Source organism: Salvelinus alpinus, chromosome 10 (genome assembly GCF_045679555.1).
Source record: "Salvelinus alpinus chromosome 10, SLU_Salpinus.1, whole genome shotgun sequence".
NCBI lineage: Eukaryota > Metazoa > Chordata > Actinopteri > Salmoniformes > Salmonidae > Salvelinus > Salvelinus alpinus.
The window spans coordinates 23,231,179-23,248,814 of NC_092095.1; the positions used below are offsets into that span (position 1 = coordinate 23,231,179).

At 41.1% G+C, this 17,636-nt stretch overlaps 1 protein-coding gene across 4 annotated transcripts; it reads right to left on the reverse strand.

Annotated features, from left to right (window-relative positions):
- Positions 1–3,268: 3,268 nt before the first annotated feature.
- LOC139531736 (regulator of MON1-CCZ1 complex-like) lies at positions 3,269–17,170 on the reverse strand. 4 transcript variants are annotated; one of them, XR_011666421.1, is made up of 20 exons: positions 16,967–17,170; positions 13,784–13,860; positions 13,614–13,698; positions 13,445–13,501; positions 13,230–13,316; positions 12,261–12,401; positions 11,903–12,006; positions 11,689–11,778; positions 10,372–10,477; positions 8,282–8,390; positions 7,920–7,964; positions 7,731–7,784; positions 6,944–7,072; positions 6,695–6,801; positions 6,161–6,280; positions 5,974–6,051; positions 5,509–5,613; positions 4,904–4,950; positions 4,272–4,497; positions 3,269–3,448 (listed from the first exon to the last, which is right to left on the reverse strand). XR_011666421.1 is itself a non-coding variant. In XM_071328466.1 (20 exons), the coding sequence occupies exons 1-20, from the start codon at positions 17,063–17,065 to the stop codon at positions 3,369–3,371; spliced, it is 1,986 nt and encodes a 661-aa protein (XP_071184567.1). In that variant the 5' UTR covers positions 17,066–17,169; the 3' UTR covers positions 3,269–3,368. The 4 variants fall into 4 exon arrangements, 3 of the variants coding, with proteins under 3 accessions (XP_071184567.1, XP_071184568.1, XP_071184570.1); XM_071328466.1 differs by having other exon boundaries at positions 5,469–5,613; positions 16,967–17,169; XM_071328467.1 differs by having other exon boundaries at positions 4,904–4,972; positions 16,967–17,167.
- Between the last annotated feature and the right edge of the window lie 466 nt (positions 17,171–17,636).

Genomic DNA, 17,636 nt, shown 5'->3' on the forward strand with positions numbered 1-17,636 from the left:
ATTAGGCATGACAAAATGTGTAGAATTGCAGGTAAGTTAAACCTTACATTTTATTTCGGCCAACAAGAGGGGAGTGAGCAGTTTGTCATGAACAGTGTTTGTGCCCATAGAAATAGACGTGGCGCGCACGCAGGGGGGATGCAGATGTTCCCCAATGCTGGAAGGGGGCCTGAGTGAAAAAGTTTGGCAACCCCTGGTTAAGCGAACCTGCCGGTTCCATGGAGAAAAAGCATCTACTTAAGTTTTTTCAGATAGAAATAACAGCATTAGCCATGCATTATTGTTTACAACTTGATAAGAGCTAGGTAAATGAGTAATCCGTTTGGATAAGGGAATTGTAAATGACACTTGTTTTAGATAAACACTGCATGACCATAAGTATGTGGACACCTGCTCGTCGAACATCTCATTCCAAAATCATGGGTATTAATATATTGCTGCGGGGACTTGCTTCCATTCAGCCACAAGAGCATTAGTGAGGTCGGGCACTGATGTTGGGCGAGTAGGCCTGTGCACAGGGGCATTGTCATGCTGAAACAGGAAATGGCCTTGCCCAAACTGTTGCCACAAAGTTGGAAGCACAGAATCATCTAGAATGTCATTGTATGCTGTAGCGTTAAGATTTCCCTTCAATTGGAACTACGGGTCCTAGCCCGAACCATGAAAAACAGCCCCAGACCATTAATCCTCCTCCACCAAACTTTACAGTTGGCACTATGCATTTGAGCAGGTAGCGTTCTCCTGGTATCCGCCAAATCCAGATTTGTCCGTCGGACTGCCAGATGGTGAAGCGTGATTCATCACTCCTGAGAACACGTTTTCACTGCTCCAGAGTCCAATGGCGGTGAGCTTTACACCACTCCAGCCGATGGTTGGCATTGTGCATGGTGATCTTAGGCTTGTGTGCGGGTACTCGGCCATCGAAACCCAGCTCCCGACAAACAGTTATTGTGCTGACATTGCTTCCAGAGGCAGTTTGGAACTCGGCAGTGAGTGTTGCAACTGAGGACCAACGATTTTTACGCGCTACGCGCTTCAGCACTCGGCGGTCCGTTCTATGAGCTTGTGTGGCCTACCACTTCACGGCTGAGCTGATGTTGCTCCTAGACATTTCCACTTCACAATAACAGCACTTACAGTTGACCGGGGCAGCTCAGCATGGCAGAAATTTGACGGACTTACTTGTTGGTAAGGTGGCATCCTATGACCGTGCCACGTTGAAAGTCACTAAGCTCTTCAGTAAGGCCATTCTACTCCCAATGTTTGTCTATGGAGATTGCAGGGCTATGTGCTCAATTTTATATACCTGTCAGCAACGGGTGTGGCTGAAATAGCCGAATCCACTAATTTGAAGGGGTGTCCACATACTTTTGTATATATAGTGTAGATAAACATTTCGAGATTTGAGGATAGGAGCGTGAACAGTGTCACGTGGACTCTTAGCTCTTGCTAACAGCAGATACGTCAGATTGTTTGAAGTTTCTACTTGTCTAACAAAACATTTTTTACAATGGAGATTGTTTTAACAACCTGTCTTTGTCTCTATCCTTGAGTTGAACATCCACATGTGAATTAATTTATGAGTGTACAATACCAATTCAGATGTAGTTCCCCAGAAATCAGCAGTCTTAAGAAAAAGTTAGCTACTTGTACATAAATGAGCATTCCCTGAAAATCCCTTCATTGTGACTCCAGTCCTTTTGTTAAACCTAGAATTCATAGGCTGCGTTTACACAGGTAGCCCAATTCTGATATTTTTTTGCCACTAATTGGTCTTTTGACCAATCACATCAGATCTTTTTCAGGACTCCCGGGTGGCAGTGGTCTAAGACACTGCATCACAGTGCTAGCTGTGCCACTAGAGATTCTGGGTTTGAGTCCAGGCTCTGTCGCAGCTGGCCGCAACCGCAAGACCCATGGGGCGGAGCACAATTGGCCCAGCATCGTCCGGGTTAGGGGAGGGTTTGGCCGGCAGGGATGTCCTTGTTCCATCGCGTACTAGCGACTCCTGTGGCAGGCCGGGCGCAGTCCACGCTGATGCGGTCACCAGGTGTACGGTGTTTCCTCCGCCACATTGGTGTGGCTGGCTTCCGGGTTAAGTGGACATTGTGTCAAGAAGCAGTGCGGCTTGGTTGGGTTGTGTTTCGGAGGACGCAGGTCTCTCGACCTTCGCCTCTCTCTCGTCTGTACGGGAGTTGCAGCGATGAGACAAGACTGTAACTACCATTTAGATACCACGGAAATGCGGTTTAAAAGAAGGAAAATACAACTAAAATATATTTTTTAGAGCTGATTTGTTTAGTTAAAATATATTTATCAGAATTGGGTTGCCTGTGTAAACACAGCCTTAGTTGCTACATCAATTTGTTTTACTTATAAATGAATGACATACCCATTGATTCTTGAAGAATATAACTTATATAACTCTTGAAGAATATAACTCATGAGTTTAGTTCAACTGTCGTACCACATCAGAACCCCAAATTAGCTTTTTACTCCAATGTTTATAAGCGGTATACATGTAAACAAACACTGTATAGCCTCAAAACATGGTTAAAACTATACTTTTAAATATCATGGTCAGTCCTTGTATCCATTGGTCTGTCTATGAATTTGAGAGTGGTTACATTTATCCAGGCCCATCTCTCAGCTTTTTTCTAGCCGATAACAGAGGTGGCTCAAGCACTGTTTTTATGATTGTCTATGTTATTACAGAGGGGTTAGAAGTCAGTAATGCAAGTAGAAAATAGTCGGTAATTCAACTCAATTTAAGCAGTTGGTAATTGTGAGACAACTGCAAGCTCTCTGAGCCAACAGTGTTTGACACGTTACCATGACGTTCTTCCTGTGTTTGTATACTGTATCTACTAGTATTTGGTGTTTAGGAGATCAATTTTAATTGTGCACTTCACACATACAAAAGTACAGCATTCCACTGTAATGCTATGTCCTAGACGCTACAATGCTTAAAATAAAGGAATGCCATTGGAATTTCCTAAAAAGTAAAATCTACGTATAATTTAATTATTTCATGTTTTCCGTCGGCAATAGAAGCAGACACCATCATAATTATGTTTTTCAAACCATAAGCCAGGTTTGTGTTCATTAGGCAGAAGGACTACCTTGACTTGTCCAATAAGAAATGCTTCTTTTCGTTTACCATTGCAAAACATTTTCTATCGAATGCCCTAATGAGCATGACCCAGGGTTAGTCAGAAGGATGTCTTGTCAAGCGGACTAACGCACAAGCATGACATGTCACACACCATTGATTGTTAGAATATGTACAAATGATTTTATTAGCATGATTTGAACAATTATTTACAATAAGTTAATGGACTGTGGGATAACATAAAATATGTCTCGACTCAAACTGTTACTTGCTTCATGAGTGCCTGTTCCCCGAAAACTTGCTTGAAGTATACCACATGCTCCTCACAGTGCTCACCTATTGGCCAATCAAAACAGAGTATTAGGGCAAAGGTCATTCAATACATGCCAGTGGCAGCTAGGTGGATACTCATTCATTTATTAGCTATTCATGTATTAATTAGTCATTTATTCCCAAGTTTATTTATTACCCCACTGCAAACACGTTGATTGTGTTTACCATTAGTACCCATTGTGTCCTTATTAATTTATACATTTCTTTAAATTGTATACAGTATTTAGACAGGTATATGCTACGCTGTTTGTCATCCTCTTGAATTGCAGTTTACGTTGATAATGTGGGTGTCTATTAAACCTGAAACCTATAGGATAAAGGTTCACAATCACTGATACTCGCCCATTCACACATGTTCAAAGAAGCCATGCAATTGTGGTAATAATTTGATGCTTGGGAACAATCAGATGCATCCACATGAATAGAAAAGCAACAGTTTCAGCATATGCCTGTTGTTCCTGGCTTAGCAGTTATTATTTGGGTCAAGGCTATCTAATATAAATCACACAGAGGGAGGGCACTCATTCATTATTGAACACAACGGCATTACCAACATTTCTACCACAGAATAGAGTCCATGTGAGAATTATTTCTACGGTCATTACAAAGGATTTAGTCAGACCAGAGCCATAAAAATACATAGTCTGGCGTCACTCCTACACAATTTATTCAACCTATCGGTGTGTATAAGTCAAGCCATCTGGCTGAAGACAATGTGGTTCTAGATGAAGTGTTCTGCTATGTGGGCCAAGGTGAAAAGTAGTGCACTACATAGGGAATAGGGGGCCAATTGAGCTGCAAGCCTAGTGTAGTGGTGTCACATCACCTGGGTTGAAGCTGGAGCTGCCTCTCAGACGCAGGTTCCTCTGCTCGAAGAACCGGAAGATGGTGTAGAAGAGCATCTGGTCGGCCGTCTGGCGTGCCGCGTCCAGGAACTTGCGGGCGGAGATGTTGTCGTGGCCACCCACGCTGCGGATGAAGCGCAGTGCACCCAGCACTTGATGTCTGGACAGGAGCACCTCCACGATCTCATCATTGGCTGTGGACAGTCTCTGTCACACACACACATAGATGTATGATGTTATAGATCAGCATGTTACACATCGATGTATGATGTTATAGGTCAGTATGTTACACACACATATTGTAGATCAGAACGTCACATGGGAAACCATCACTGTGCTGACTCAAACAAACCAAACTAGATGTATTGTTATAACTCAGCCATGAATGGAGTTTGTTCACTTGAAGGTTCTTTATTTGCTATAATTAGCTGTACCAATACAACTAATGGAACTTTCAAATGGGATTCTCTGGAAAAACATTAAACTCTCCAAAGGACTTTGGATGTCATGTGTGATATTCAATAGCTGTTTGAACAGTGTGTGTGTTTGTTTTTTGAGGGAGTGTTTGAGTGTGTGTGTGTGTTTGAGGGCGTGCATAAGTAAGGGATCCTACCTTCAACATATCCAGGGAGAGCTGGTGTGCAGGGGGGTATGTGCTTTCTAGAGACAGCAGCAAACAGGCCTTAGAGAGAATAGTGATGCACATGGTAATTCCATGACCAATCAAAATAAAGATCTTACTGTAGAACTGATCCAAGGTCAGCTCAAACAATAAAACAAGAGAGAGAGAGAGTAAATAATCAACCACTATTAGAGCAACAGCATGCCTTTTATCCTTCAAACAAAGTTATCCGGTGAGAAATGGGATCACAGGAGGAGTAGATGGGGGAAGAGTTTCCCACGCATTATATTGGATTAAACACCATGTAAGAATGAATTGTGAAAGACCTGGGTCAAATACATATGTCAAAGGGCTTTACTATTGTTTCCAATGTACCAGGAAAACCATATGAACCGTAGCTCAAGCTTTTTTTTTTTTAAGTATTTGACATGTATTTGACCCAGGTCTATTCTGAAGCATTGCGTCTTCAGTGAATAGCTTGCTAGCCCTTTGTCCCAAACGTTGTATTACTCCACTGAATACCCAAAAGCTATTGATGACTATAGGACCAAACTACCATGAAATAGTTGAGCTGTATGTAGTAATTGCTGATTCACCAGTGGCTTGGAGTCGCTGAGGACGTGGTACTGGAGGAACTGATGGAGCATGTAGAAGAGGTTGTGCTGAACCAACATCTTAATGACCAGCTCATACAGGTAATGCTGGGGGGGAAACAGAGAATGGTTATTAGGTTATTCAATTGTTGCATCTGAGCTCCTAGAGTGTGCAGCTCTCTTTTTCTTTTTGAAGTGCTCTACTCCGCTAGCCAGTACCTCGCCTAAACAGGTGTGCGTTCCTTTCGCCTCCGGAAACAGAGAGTGCCTTAATATTTCAATATTATCTCCAGGGCAATATGGACCAATAAATATGTAGGATCTACAGGAACATAAAGTATACTAATGTAGCACTGGCAACATGTTACAACATGAAACGGTGGCATCTCACCATAACTCATAAAAGAACAAAATAGGTTCTGATAGAGCCTCTACAAAAGACATATCTGCTTTTCTGCAAAGGAGTACCTGCACGGTGATCTGGACCTGGTTGAGTGAGCGAATGTACTCCATCAGCACAGCAATGATAAACTTGTGACACGTGTCCTGTTTGAGGGGTGAAACAATATAATGTTCAGTCATCTTACAGGTAATTGAGATTATTATCATTTTAATTATAAGCCAGCCATTGAAATATGTGCTTTGCCGCTGTCACCTTTTTCTCAGAGAAGGAGGACAGGACGTGGGTGTACATGTCTGACTGGTCGATAACCGCCTGCGTCCGGACGGGCCACTCCCGAGCAGCGCTGCCTCGGCTGGGACCAGACTCCGTAGCCTGGAAGAGATCAACAGGAAAGAACAAAGGTCATGTCACTGAAACAGACAGTATGTGAGCTACTGATCCGCCGTAACACGGATGAGAAAACTCTAATCTGTTCAGCTGATTATAACATCTACATCCTTTGTGTTATTCAAGTTATGAGATCAACATTGTTGAGACATATCTAATAGTGAGATATCACTACTGTTCTAAATATATTTTCACTGTGTCCCTTGATTTTCAAATGACTTAAGTGAACTAACACAATTAGCTTTTCTGTGCATTTATAATAATATAAGTAATATCATTGAAGTACATCCATTTAGCCACATGCATACACACTCTGATCATGCCTTACTAGCAGTCAAGACAGCTGTGCTAGAAACAGCGTGGCTTTCGTTATGCAGTGTTTTCATAGACTGTACTCACCACAGTGTAGGTCTGCTCTGCCTCCAAGTACTCTTTGTAAACTTGGTTGAGTTTGTCGAACACTGTGGCCACCACTGGTAAGCCCCCCTTATCTCCCCCGTTGAGCACTGAAACACAGTGCGTGAACGCTATCTACGGGCACTATGGTTTAGGGGTTCTCTAATCATGAACAAACTCGACTTCTTGTTTTATTAGTGTGCTTGCTTCAGAAACTAACAGTCTCCCCTATGTTTCACGAGGTAGTCTTACTTTGTGCGCACACGGACAAGATTACCATCTTGCAGTCTCGTCTGCGCAGGAGGAAGTCCATCAGCTTGCCCTTGTCCTGCAGGAGGTTGACGGTCAGCGGCAGCTTCACCTGCAGATACCACAGATACCCTGAAGCAAAAGGGGAACACACAGCACAGGAGAGAACCTGAGTCCCACCCGGAAACAACCAACTGTAGATCTGAGAAGTTTGGATAGGCGCAAGCAATATGGCAACCATTCTACATAGTCTACCAGAGAACGAGGTAGCTCTCCTACCACAGTGGTTACTGTATACCTATCTGTTCCTATCAGATCTACAGTGAATAGGGGTTAAGGACTAGTGGTTGTTTCTTTTTTCTTTAGTATTTTACCCCCTTTTTCACCCCAATTTTGTGATATCCAATTGCAATCCAATTACGATCTTGTCTCATCGCCGCAACTCCCCAAAGGGCTCGGGAGAGGCGAAGGTTGAGTCATGCGTCCTCCAAAACATGACCCGCCAAACCTCGCTCCTTAAAACCCGCAGCTTAATCCGGAAGCCAGCTGCACCAATGTGTCGGAGGAAACACCGTTCAACTGACTACCGTTGTCAGCCTGCAGGCGCCCGGCCCGCCACAAGGAGTCGCTAGGGCGCGATGAGCCAAGTAAAGCCCCCCCGGCCAAACCCTTAAACCCGCTGCGCCACTGGGGAGGCCTACAAGTGTTTTTCTCTGGTTCAAATTAACCCAAATAGTTTGCCAGGACATAGTCGTCTATGCTTAGATGTGTAGATGTTCTTCTGACTCACCTTCGCTTGCACTGATGATGATATCGGGTTGAAAGACGCTCCAAGATGAGGAGTCTGAAGGTCAAGGGAAGCATAGTAATACCACCACTTACCATCTCCATACTATCCGTCCCAATTATCATTGATACCATTCCATTGACACAAGTGTCGCCGTAGCTCATCTAGCTACTGGCGTTTCATAAAGGATACAGAGCTCACAAGGCACCGGAGGCTGGGTGGGCACAGCAGCAGGACCTATGGAGACAGGGAGACGTGAAGTTCGTTTCTGTCATGGGTTTAAGAGACATGGGACATAAGGGAGCGCATGGAGAGGAAAAAAACTGTTTTCAAAAGTGACAGACGGGAGTGAACTTCTGAAAGTTCTGTAATGTCTCACACAGTATGACACATGGGGGCCCGAAAAAATAAAACAACAGACAGAGAGAGACAACTGGAGGGACAGGCAGACAACACAGGCAAAGAGACAAATATAAACTCAGTCAGCCAGTCAGACAGACAGTCGGTAAGGACCGGCATGGCCACATACAGTAGTCAATCCATGTAGCCTATACCTGTTAGGGGAATCCTGTAGGGGTGGATGGAGCGACCAGGCAACACAGGCTGATGGACGTTAAGAGCACAGTCAGGCTCCCGCAGCTTGATGTCAAATATGATGGAGGTCTGAAACAGAAGACATTATCTACATCATTCAGGACTGAACGTGTTTGGACATTGGATATGGAACAACATGATAGTAGTATTTTTTTGTCTAACTTCGAGGCTGCCGCGAACTTGGGACTATAAGGTTCTTTCTGAATTTTTGTCAAACTGTAGTTATTGACGTACAGTAACATTGTTCTGTTTAATGTTCTCTACCTACAGTGGGGAGAACAAGTATTTGATACACTGCCGATTTTGCAGGTTTTCCTACTTACAAAGCATGTAGAGGTCTGTAATTTTTATCATAGGTACACTTCAACTATGAGAGACGGAATCTAAAACAAAAATCCAGAAAATCACATTGTATGATTTTTAAGTAATTAATTTGCATTTTATTGCATGACATAAGTATTTGATACATCAGAAAAGCAGAACTTAATATTTGGTACAGAAACCTTTGTTTGCAATTACAGAGATCATACGTTTCCTGTAGTTCTTGACTAGGTTTGCACACACTGCAGCAGGGATTTTGGCCCACTCCTCCCTACAGATCTTCTCCAGATCCTTCAGGTTTCGGGGCTGTCGCTGGGCAATACGGACTTTCAGCTCCCTCCAAAGATTTTCTATTGGGTTCAGGTCTGGAGACTGGCTAGGCCACTCCAGGACCTTGAGATGCTTCTTACGGAGCCACTCCTTAGTTGCCATGGCTGTGTGCTTCGTGTCGTTGTCATGCTGGAAGACCCAGCCACGACCCATCTTCAATGCTCTTACTGAGGGAAGGAGGTTGTTGGCCAAGATCTCGCGATACATGGCCCCATCCATCCTCCCCTCAATACGGTGCAGTCGTCCTGTCCCCTTTGCAGAAAAGCATCCCCAAAGAATGATGTTTCCACCTCCATGCTTCACGGTTGGGATGGTGTTCTTGGGGTTGTACTCATACTTCTTCTTCCTCCAAACACGGCGAGTGGAGTTAGACCAAAAAGCTCTATTTTTGTCTCATCAGACCACATGACCTTCTCCCATTCCTCCTCTGGATCATCCAGATGGTCATTGGCAAACTTCAGACAGGCCTGGACATGCACTGGCTTAAGCAGGGGGACCTTGCGTGCGCTGCAGGATTTTAATCCATGACGGCGTAGTGTGTTACTAATGGTTTTCTTTGAGACTGTGGTCCCAGCTCTCTTCAGGTCATTGACCAGGTCCTGCCGTGTAGTTCTGGGCTGATCCCTCACCTTCCTCATGATCATTGATGCCCCACGAGGTGAAATCTTGCATGGAGCCCCAGACCGAGGGTGATTGACCGTCATCTTGAACTTCTTCCATTTTCTAATAATTGCGCCAACAGTTGTTTCCTTCTCACCAAGCTGCTTACCTATTGTCCTGTAGCCCATCCCAGCCTTGTGCAGGTCAATTTTATCCCTGATGTCCTTACACAGCTCTCTGGTCTTGGCCATTGTGGAGAGGTTGGAATCTGTTTGATTGTGTGTGGACAGGTGTCTTTTATACAGGTAACGAGTTCAAACAGGTGCAGTTAATACAGGTAATGAGTGGAGAACAGGAGGGCTTCTTAAAGAAAAACTAACAGGTCTGTGAGAGCCGGAATTCTTACTGGTTGGTAGGTGATCAAATACTTATGTCATGCAATAAAATGCAAATTAATTATTTAAAAATCATACAATGTGATTTTCTGGATTTTTGTTTTAGATTCCGTCTCTCACAGTTGAAGTGTACCTATGATAAAAATTACAGACCTCTACATGCTTTGTAAGTAGGAAAACCTGCAAAATCGGCAGTGTATCAAATACTTGTTCTCCCCACTGTATATAGTAGTCTAAATACCCCAATTCATGTTGTTAAATTCAAAAGAATACAAGATTAAAATTGCTGACACCATTCAAACCAATGAGGGTTAAGATCTTTAAAACCAATTATTTCAGGATCATCTTTTTGCAGATAGAATCTTATAGTCACGAGCTCTCAATTTCTGCCAAAAGAAACTCACCTGAGAGCTCTGATGATGCACAACAACCAGGTTATCCACCACGTTGAGGGCAAACTTCCCTGTGGTGTTGAGTTTTAACACGTTGGTCTTCTTACAGGATCCCTCCCTGGGAACAACATGCTGTTAGTCAGGACCAATGACTTATATAAACCCTGGATTTCTGATGCTATGTAATGACCATTGAGAAGCTTTGATGCCACCGGTCGGCCATATTGGCCAGGGGCGCCGTGTTGAAGCCACCGTGACTCCATCTTGGCACTCCCCCACCATTGTAAACAATATTTTGGAAGCTATAGAAATACATGTATTGTCTACATTTGTTTTTGACATGTTTATTATATTACAGACACCTTAATGCATACTTTTAAATTAGATTGTGAGCTACCGGGCATGATGACTCCTTGCTGTCCCCAGTCCACCTGGCCTTGCTGCTATTCCAGTTTCAACTGTTCTGCCTGCGGTTATGGAACCCCTACCTGTCCCAGACCTGCTGTTTTCAACTCTTAATGATCGGCTATGAAAAGCCAACTGACATTTATTCATGATTATTATTTGACCATGCTTGTCACTTATGAACATTTTGAACATCTTGGCCATGTTCTGTTATAATCTCCACCCGGCACAGCCAGAAGAGGACTGGCCACCCCTCATAGCCTGGTTCCTCTCTAGGTTTCTTCCTAGGTTTTGGCCTTTCTAGGGAGTTTTTCCTAGCCACCGTGCTTCTACACCTGCATTGCTTGCTGTTTGGGGTTTTAGGCTGGGTTTCTGTACAGCACTTCGAGATATTAGCTGATGTACGAAGGGCTATATAAAATAAACTTGATTTGATTTAAACATACAAAAAAATATCTAAAAACATTTTCCTACATTTTTTGGGGGGGGTCCTTCAAACATTTAATTGAAATACTGTAGAATTCTATTCATTCCAATGGAGGACAGTTCCTACTCCCCATTAAGTTGTCTGTAATATAATAAGCGTGTCAAAAATGAATGTAGACATTAATAAATGCATTTCTATAGCTTCCAAAATATTGTTTACAATGGTGGGGGAGTGCCAAAATGGAGTCACGGTGGCTTCAACACAGCACCCCCTATCAGCAATCTAGTGTATATATAAACCATTGGTCAGGACAGTGACTGACATAATATGTCACTTTATCCCTTCAGGTATTCCCTATTCATAAATAACACCATACATATTTAATTTCAAGGTGGTTGAATTAATGTCTCTAGCAACTCTGCATATTAGTAGTATGAATTTCAGCATGTTTAGAGCAATGCCCATTAGGAATATGCTGTATGAAATGTAAGATTTACCTGGGTAGCTGATAGAGGACCACCTCAGCACAGGGACTGTCAGTAGTTCTGGAGTGATGCTTCAGATACATTACATACAGCTGACCGTATCTACCATTAGAAACAAAGTGAACAATTCACTTAGCTTTTTATACTGCCAAAAGTTGTTTGAAAATGTTACTTGAATATCGAGCCAAACTATGACATTTCAATTCAAACACAGATGCAAACTTACATGGTGGCCACAGCAATGTCCCTCTCTGTCAGATTGAGCTTGGCTGGCTTGGGAACCACTGGAAGCTCAATCTCAAACTTGGGCATTTTAGACATGGTCCCACTCTGCAGGTACAAACAACAACGGGTAAGTTAACACCATCAAAAACAAGATAACGACAGTGAGCTTGGACAACCACTTTAATCAAATCAAATGAAACACTAACCTATCAAATGTTTGATGAATAGATTTTCAGCAACTTGCGGCTGCTAATGCTTTCTCAAACATGAACATGAGCTTTGGTGGAATATATCGTGTCTTACTGTATCCGGTTGTGGACATGTCTGAAACATTTATTATCTCAGTTGTGACCACTTACTTTGAAGGCAAACGGCTGCAGCACGTTTCCCTGGGCGGTGGTAGAGAGCAGGATGACTGCAGTCTCAGGACAGTACATGTACCAGTTCACATTGACACTCTGACTCTTCAGCAGCTTCAGGCTGCGTTTGTCAGGAAGCACCTAAACACAGCGGGCATCTCCTTGACATACACTTCATCATCTGTCTAATGTCGGAAAAACTGGCACAAGAAGACATTTTTCTAGAATGCATTTGGAGCCTAGTAGACATCCATATATACATGCTTTTTCCAGGTACAATTTGACCTTACACATCGCAGTAGGGCAAAATCTGCCAAATTCATAGCACAGTCAGTTAAATTGAGACCTCTAGTGGTTGTAGTTTGGATTGAGTTGACCGAGTCACATAAGCTTCATGTGACAATGTTTTAGTATAGAAAAGAACAATACAAGTTCAATTCAACCGTTTGTGTTACAATAATCTAGGACACAGTGCATTCCTAAACCACAAAACAACTAGCTTATTACTCCCCTATCACAAGAAATAGGAGTCGTAAAATATACACTGAGCGTTTCAAACATTAGGAACACCTGCTTTTTCCATGACATAGATTGACCAGGTGAAAGCTATGATCCCTTACTTATGTCACTTGTTAAATCCACTTCAATCACTGTAGATGAAGGGGAGGAGAATTTTTAAGCCTTGAGACATGGATTGTGTATGTGTGCCATTAAGAGGATGAATGGGCAAGACAAAAGATTTAAGGCGAACCGGTTTAAGTGTGTCAAGAAATGCCACACTGCTGGGTTTTTCACGCTCAACAGTTTCCCGTGTGTATCAAGAATGGTCCACCACCCAAAAGTCATCCAGCCAACGACGAAGGAGTCCATGCCCTGACAAATTGAGGCTGTTCTGAGGGCAAAAGGGGGAGGGGGGCAACTCAATATTAGACAGGTGTTCCTAATGTGTTGTACACTCAGTGTAGTTACCTGGTAGAACTCAATTCCCTGGTCAGTGATGAAAACGATTTCATTCCAGTTGGTCCAACAGAAGCCCAAAATACTGGCATTCTTCATCTGCCAATCAAAACATTTGAATATCAAAACCAGAACTATAGAAGATTTGACTCATGCTTAGTTGCACCTATGTAGAAATTACAGCTATTTTTAACTTGAAACATTTGACACTGGATATGCTTGCATACCTTACATTCCTGGGAGCATTCCAAATGCGGATAATCCGGTATGAAGCTTATGAAATCCTAAAATAAAACAGAGGCTTTCGGTCAGGCCATCAGCATGGAAACACAATGTTGGAATAACTTAGAGGTAGGCTACCTACATTGAGTCGAGAATGATTTATGTAATGCTTACCACAGATTTTGGTGTTCTCTGGACAGCCAAAATCTTATTTCCGATCGAAAACTTAATGCACTTCACCTCTCCTTTGTCATCCATTCTGTGAAGAAAATAAATACTTTCATGAGATCATCATCACTGATCTTACAATATTCATCATCACAAGTTACGTGCAATGTTGTTACCTGAAGGCAACTGAGTTTTTGTCATCTGGTCCTTTAACCACAACCCCAGTGGCACCCCCTGATCGTACTGCAAACACCTGAATGGGCAAAAAGGGTAAACAGAGAAAGCTCAATATATAAAAGGATTTGGGAGGTAAATATTACATTTAGATAGGGTAGCAATAAAATGAGGGTTACTGAAGCATAAAATTGAGGGTTACTCCTTGTCTAGTCTGGTAAATGTATTGCCAGTGGAGAAACATTTGTTAATGTTGACTATATACTATAGCTAACCAATTTGTCTACCTCCTTTACCTACCGAGGTAAAGTTGGTTTTATATTCACACATTCGGACATTCAACAGACATTCGCCAAAAGCCATTTACAAATGTAAAACTCAATAACTAATTCACCTTGTCACAGAATCATCAAACTAGATATGATTTATTCTATAAATGTCATGCATACTTTTACAACCTCTGTTTTGAATATAAATTCCAGTTTTGATTTGATAGAAATACATAAAATCTATAAAATGCAATTTAAAGCTGTATAAATCAATAACTAATTCACCGTTTGTCACAGAAACATCAAACTAGGTATGATTTATTCTGTACATGTCTAGTGTACTTTTACAACCTTTGTTTTGAGAAAAATTCCAGTTTTGACTTGATAGAAATACATAACATCTATAAAATGCCATGTAAAGATGAAGAAATCAATAACTAATTCAGTGAGTGTCGCAGAAAAAGTGAAAATATGCATTTATTTGCAATAACTTTAAAGAAATGTTCATTTCAAGTGCAATTTATTCTATATAAAGTTAGACAATGTTTACATAAAGTTGTACAATGTTTACAATCTTAAATTGTATGCCCAATCAATGTTTGCATTTTTGGTGTAACAGTTCCACATTTTAAAGTAGTTACAAGGCACAACAGTCATTTATTTATGCGTCTAATTTAACAGCCAAGAGGCCCCTTCCAATCATTTTATATTTTGGCTTTGTTGAAGTGTTTCTTTGTCATCCCCAGACAAGCATCTCCTGAGGTAATAGATTCAACTGTTCAACATTTACAGCCAAATGTTTAATACCCCGGGTATTCCCAGAACACATTCTGGAAAGTCTATAGATACAGTGGTCACTTTATTAGGTACAAACCCTTTTACATTTGGAACAGCGTTAATTCGGAACTGTTGATGAAACTGGGGAAGGAGATGGACTGTCAAGTTTTTAAGTCCAGTTGGAGTTGCAAAAGTTAAAAAAGTGTTGCAAAAGTGTTGAGTTACAAAAGACCATCACAGACTGTGCTGTCATTTTGCACATTCTAAAGTTCAAACAAACAGTAACAGAATACCTGAATACTTCTCTGCATGCTTTAGTGTCTAGCAAGCCAAGACCACGGGACTTGGTGTATGTAGGAGCAATTTATTTTCGTGAATAGGGTGGTGAACCTAATAAAGTGGCAACTGAGTGCTTTTGAGCAGTGTCTGTCTGTTATAAATCAAATCAAATCAAATTTTATTTGTCACATACACATTGGTGTATTGGTTATACGTTTGATCAATGGGTATGATGGTACATCTGATCCCCAAGGTCCTCATAGGCTCATTTGGATATATAGAGTTGGAGGTAAAGAAAAAAATATAAAACTAGGACATTAAAACCCTGGCAGAATTCCACATCCATTCACATAAAATGTGTATTTTAATGTATAAATACCCTTCTAAGACCACTGTCTTTCTGGACATTTTAAAAGGTTTGCAAATAGTTCTTTCTGCAAGGAATGTGAATTGAAAGGGATATGGTAATACCTATGTAGGTGACTTAGTTTCTCCACTGGTATAATGGATATAATGTGTGGTAGTTGCACACCTCCCTGCTGAATTATGAAGAGCTGATTTGGGCCAGTCTGATATTGTTTTCGGTGAAAAAACTAATTTTCACTTAGGCTTTGTGCTAGCAGTTTAAGAGAGAAAGAGAGCAAATAGCATAGGGACAGCCTGGTCGAGGTCCTAGTTTTTAATGGTTAGTGCCAGTAGATTGCAGAGGGGTTCACATACAGTTCAGAGACAAATCATAATGTATACATTTAGCCCAAAAACAAAACATGTACAGTCCACTTCTTATATTAGTGCTTTTTTTGTTATCCACCCTCTGGTATCTTTCAATACATATATACAGTATATACGTACACTACCGTTCAAAGTTTGGGGTCACTTAGAAATGTCCTGTTAAATTAGACGTATAAATAAATGACAGTTGTGCCTTGTAACTACTTTAAAATGTGGAACTGTTGCACTAAAAATGCAAACATTGATTTAGCATACAATTTAAGATTGTAAACATTGTACAACTTTATGTAAATATTGTCTAACTTGATATAGAACAAATTGCACTTGAAAGTAACATTTCTTTAAAGCTATTGTAAATAAATGCTTATTTTCACTTTTTTTCTGCGACAATCACTGAATTAGTTATTGATTTATACCGCTTTAAATGGCATATTATAGATGACGTATTTATATCAACTCAAAACTGTAATATTTAGTCAAAACAAAGGTTGTACAAAGGTATGCTAGACATTTATAGAATAAATCATAGTTTGATGTTTCTGTGACAAACAGTGAATTAGTTATTGATTTATACAACTTTAAATTGCATTTTAAAGATTTTATGTATTTCCATCAAATCAAAACTGGAACTTTTATTCAAAACAAAGGTTGTAAAAGTATGCTAGACGTTTATAGAAGAAACCATATATAGTTGTATGTGACAATGAATGAATTAGTTATTGATTTTTACTATTTTAAATAGCTTTTGGCGAATGTCTGTTGAATGTCCGAATGTGTGAATATAAAACCAACTTCACCGACCATATTAAATTAGTCATACTGTATGGCTACACCTTCTTCACGGTTGACAGCCATCCTCATCTAGTTAGCTATCTGTTCTTGATGAATGAAAGGAAATGTAAATGTCTTAAAAGTAAAAGTTCACGGATTATGTATTTAGCTAGCTATAAACGAGCTAACTAAAAGCATGTAGCTATCTATATCAGTGTGGTGTCACGAGCATAATCCTGCTAGCTAGCTAGCGTTTGGACACATCGGGAGTGTGTATTGGTTGGACTAGTCATACGGACTCCCGATGTGTCCCAAAGCCACTAGCCAACTAACGTTAGCTAGCCTAGGCTACTGTACCTGTTTATTCGCTTCGTCGAAAAACACATTGTTGACGCTTGACGCATTTTCAAATTGCACAGGGTTTTCACAAAGTTCGAGGTAGTGTTCCTCACTCATTGTGAACTTTCAGTTATGCTATGATGTCTTGTAGTTGTCAGTGTTTGTGCTGTATAACGATTTCAGAACTGATTTGTACGAAAGATAGGTTCGTCACTAGACAGTCATAAACCCCGCCTATTTCTACAACTGATCATCTTAAAATGTGATATAAAAACGAACCTTAATCGACTGTTACTTGGGCATAACCCTAAAGATCAAAAATCATATTTTTGTTTTCATAAATGTTTACATCGTCATTTTGATTTAGTGGCTGTGCTTGCTAATTAGCGAAACAAAGGTCCAAGAACCTCTCTAGGGTAAGTTCCGGTTGAAAATCATGTAAATCACGCGAATCGCCTACCATAGTAAATGTCCCTTTCAAAATATAAATCCCATCGTCAAACTTTGAAATCAAACGCTCCAAAAAGGTACGGGTAGTTTCTGGAGGCATTAAAACATTTTACAAGTTGGACTGCCTGACTAAGATACGTTGTAGTTACACAAAGGTTGCTTGTTATACATCTTTTGTTTTATATTTGCTAGTGTAGGTGTGGTTTGGTGTCTTCCAGCAGTTTCTGCTCCATTTGTC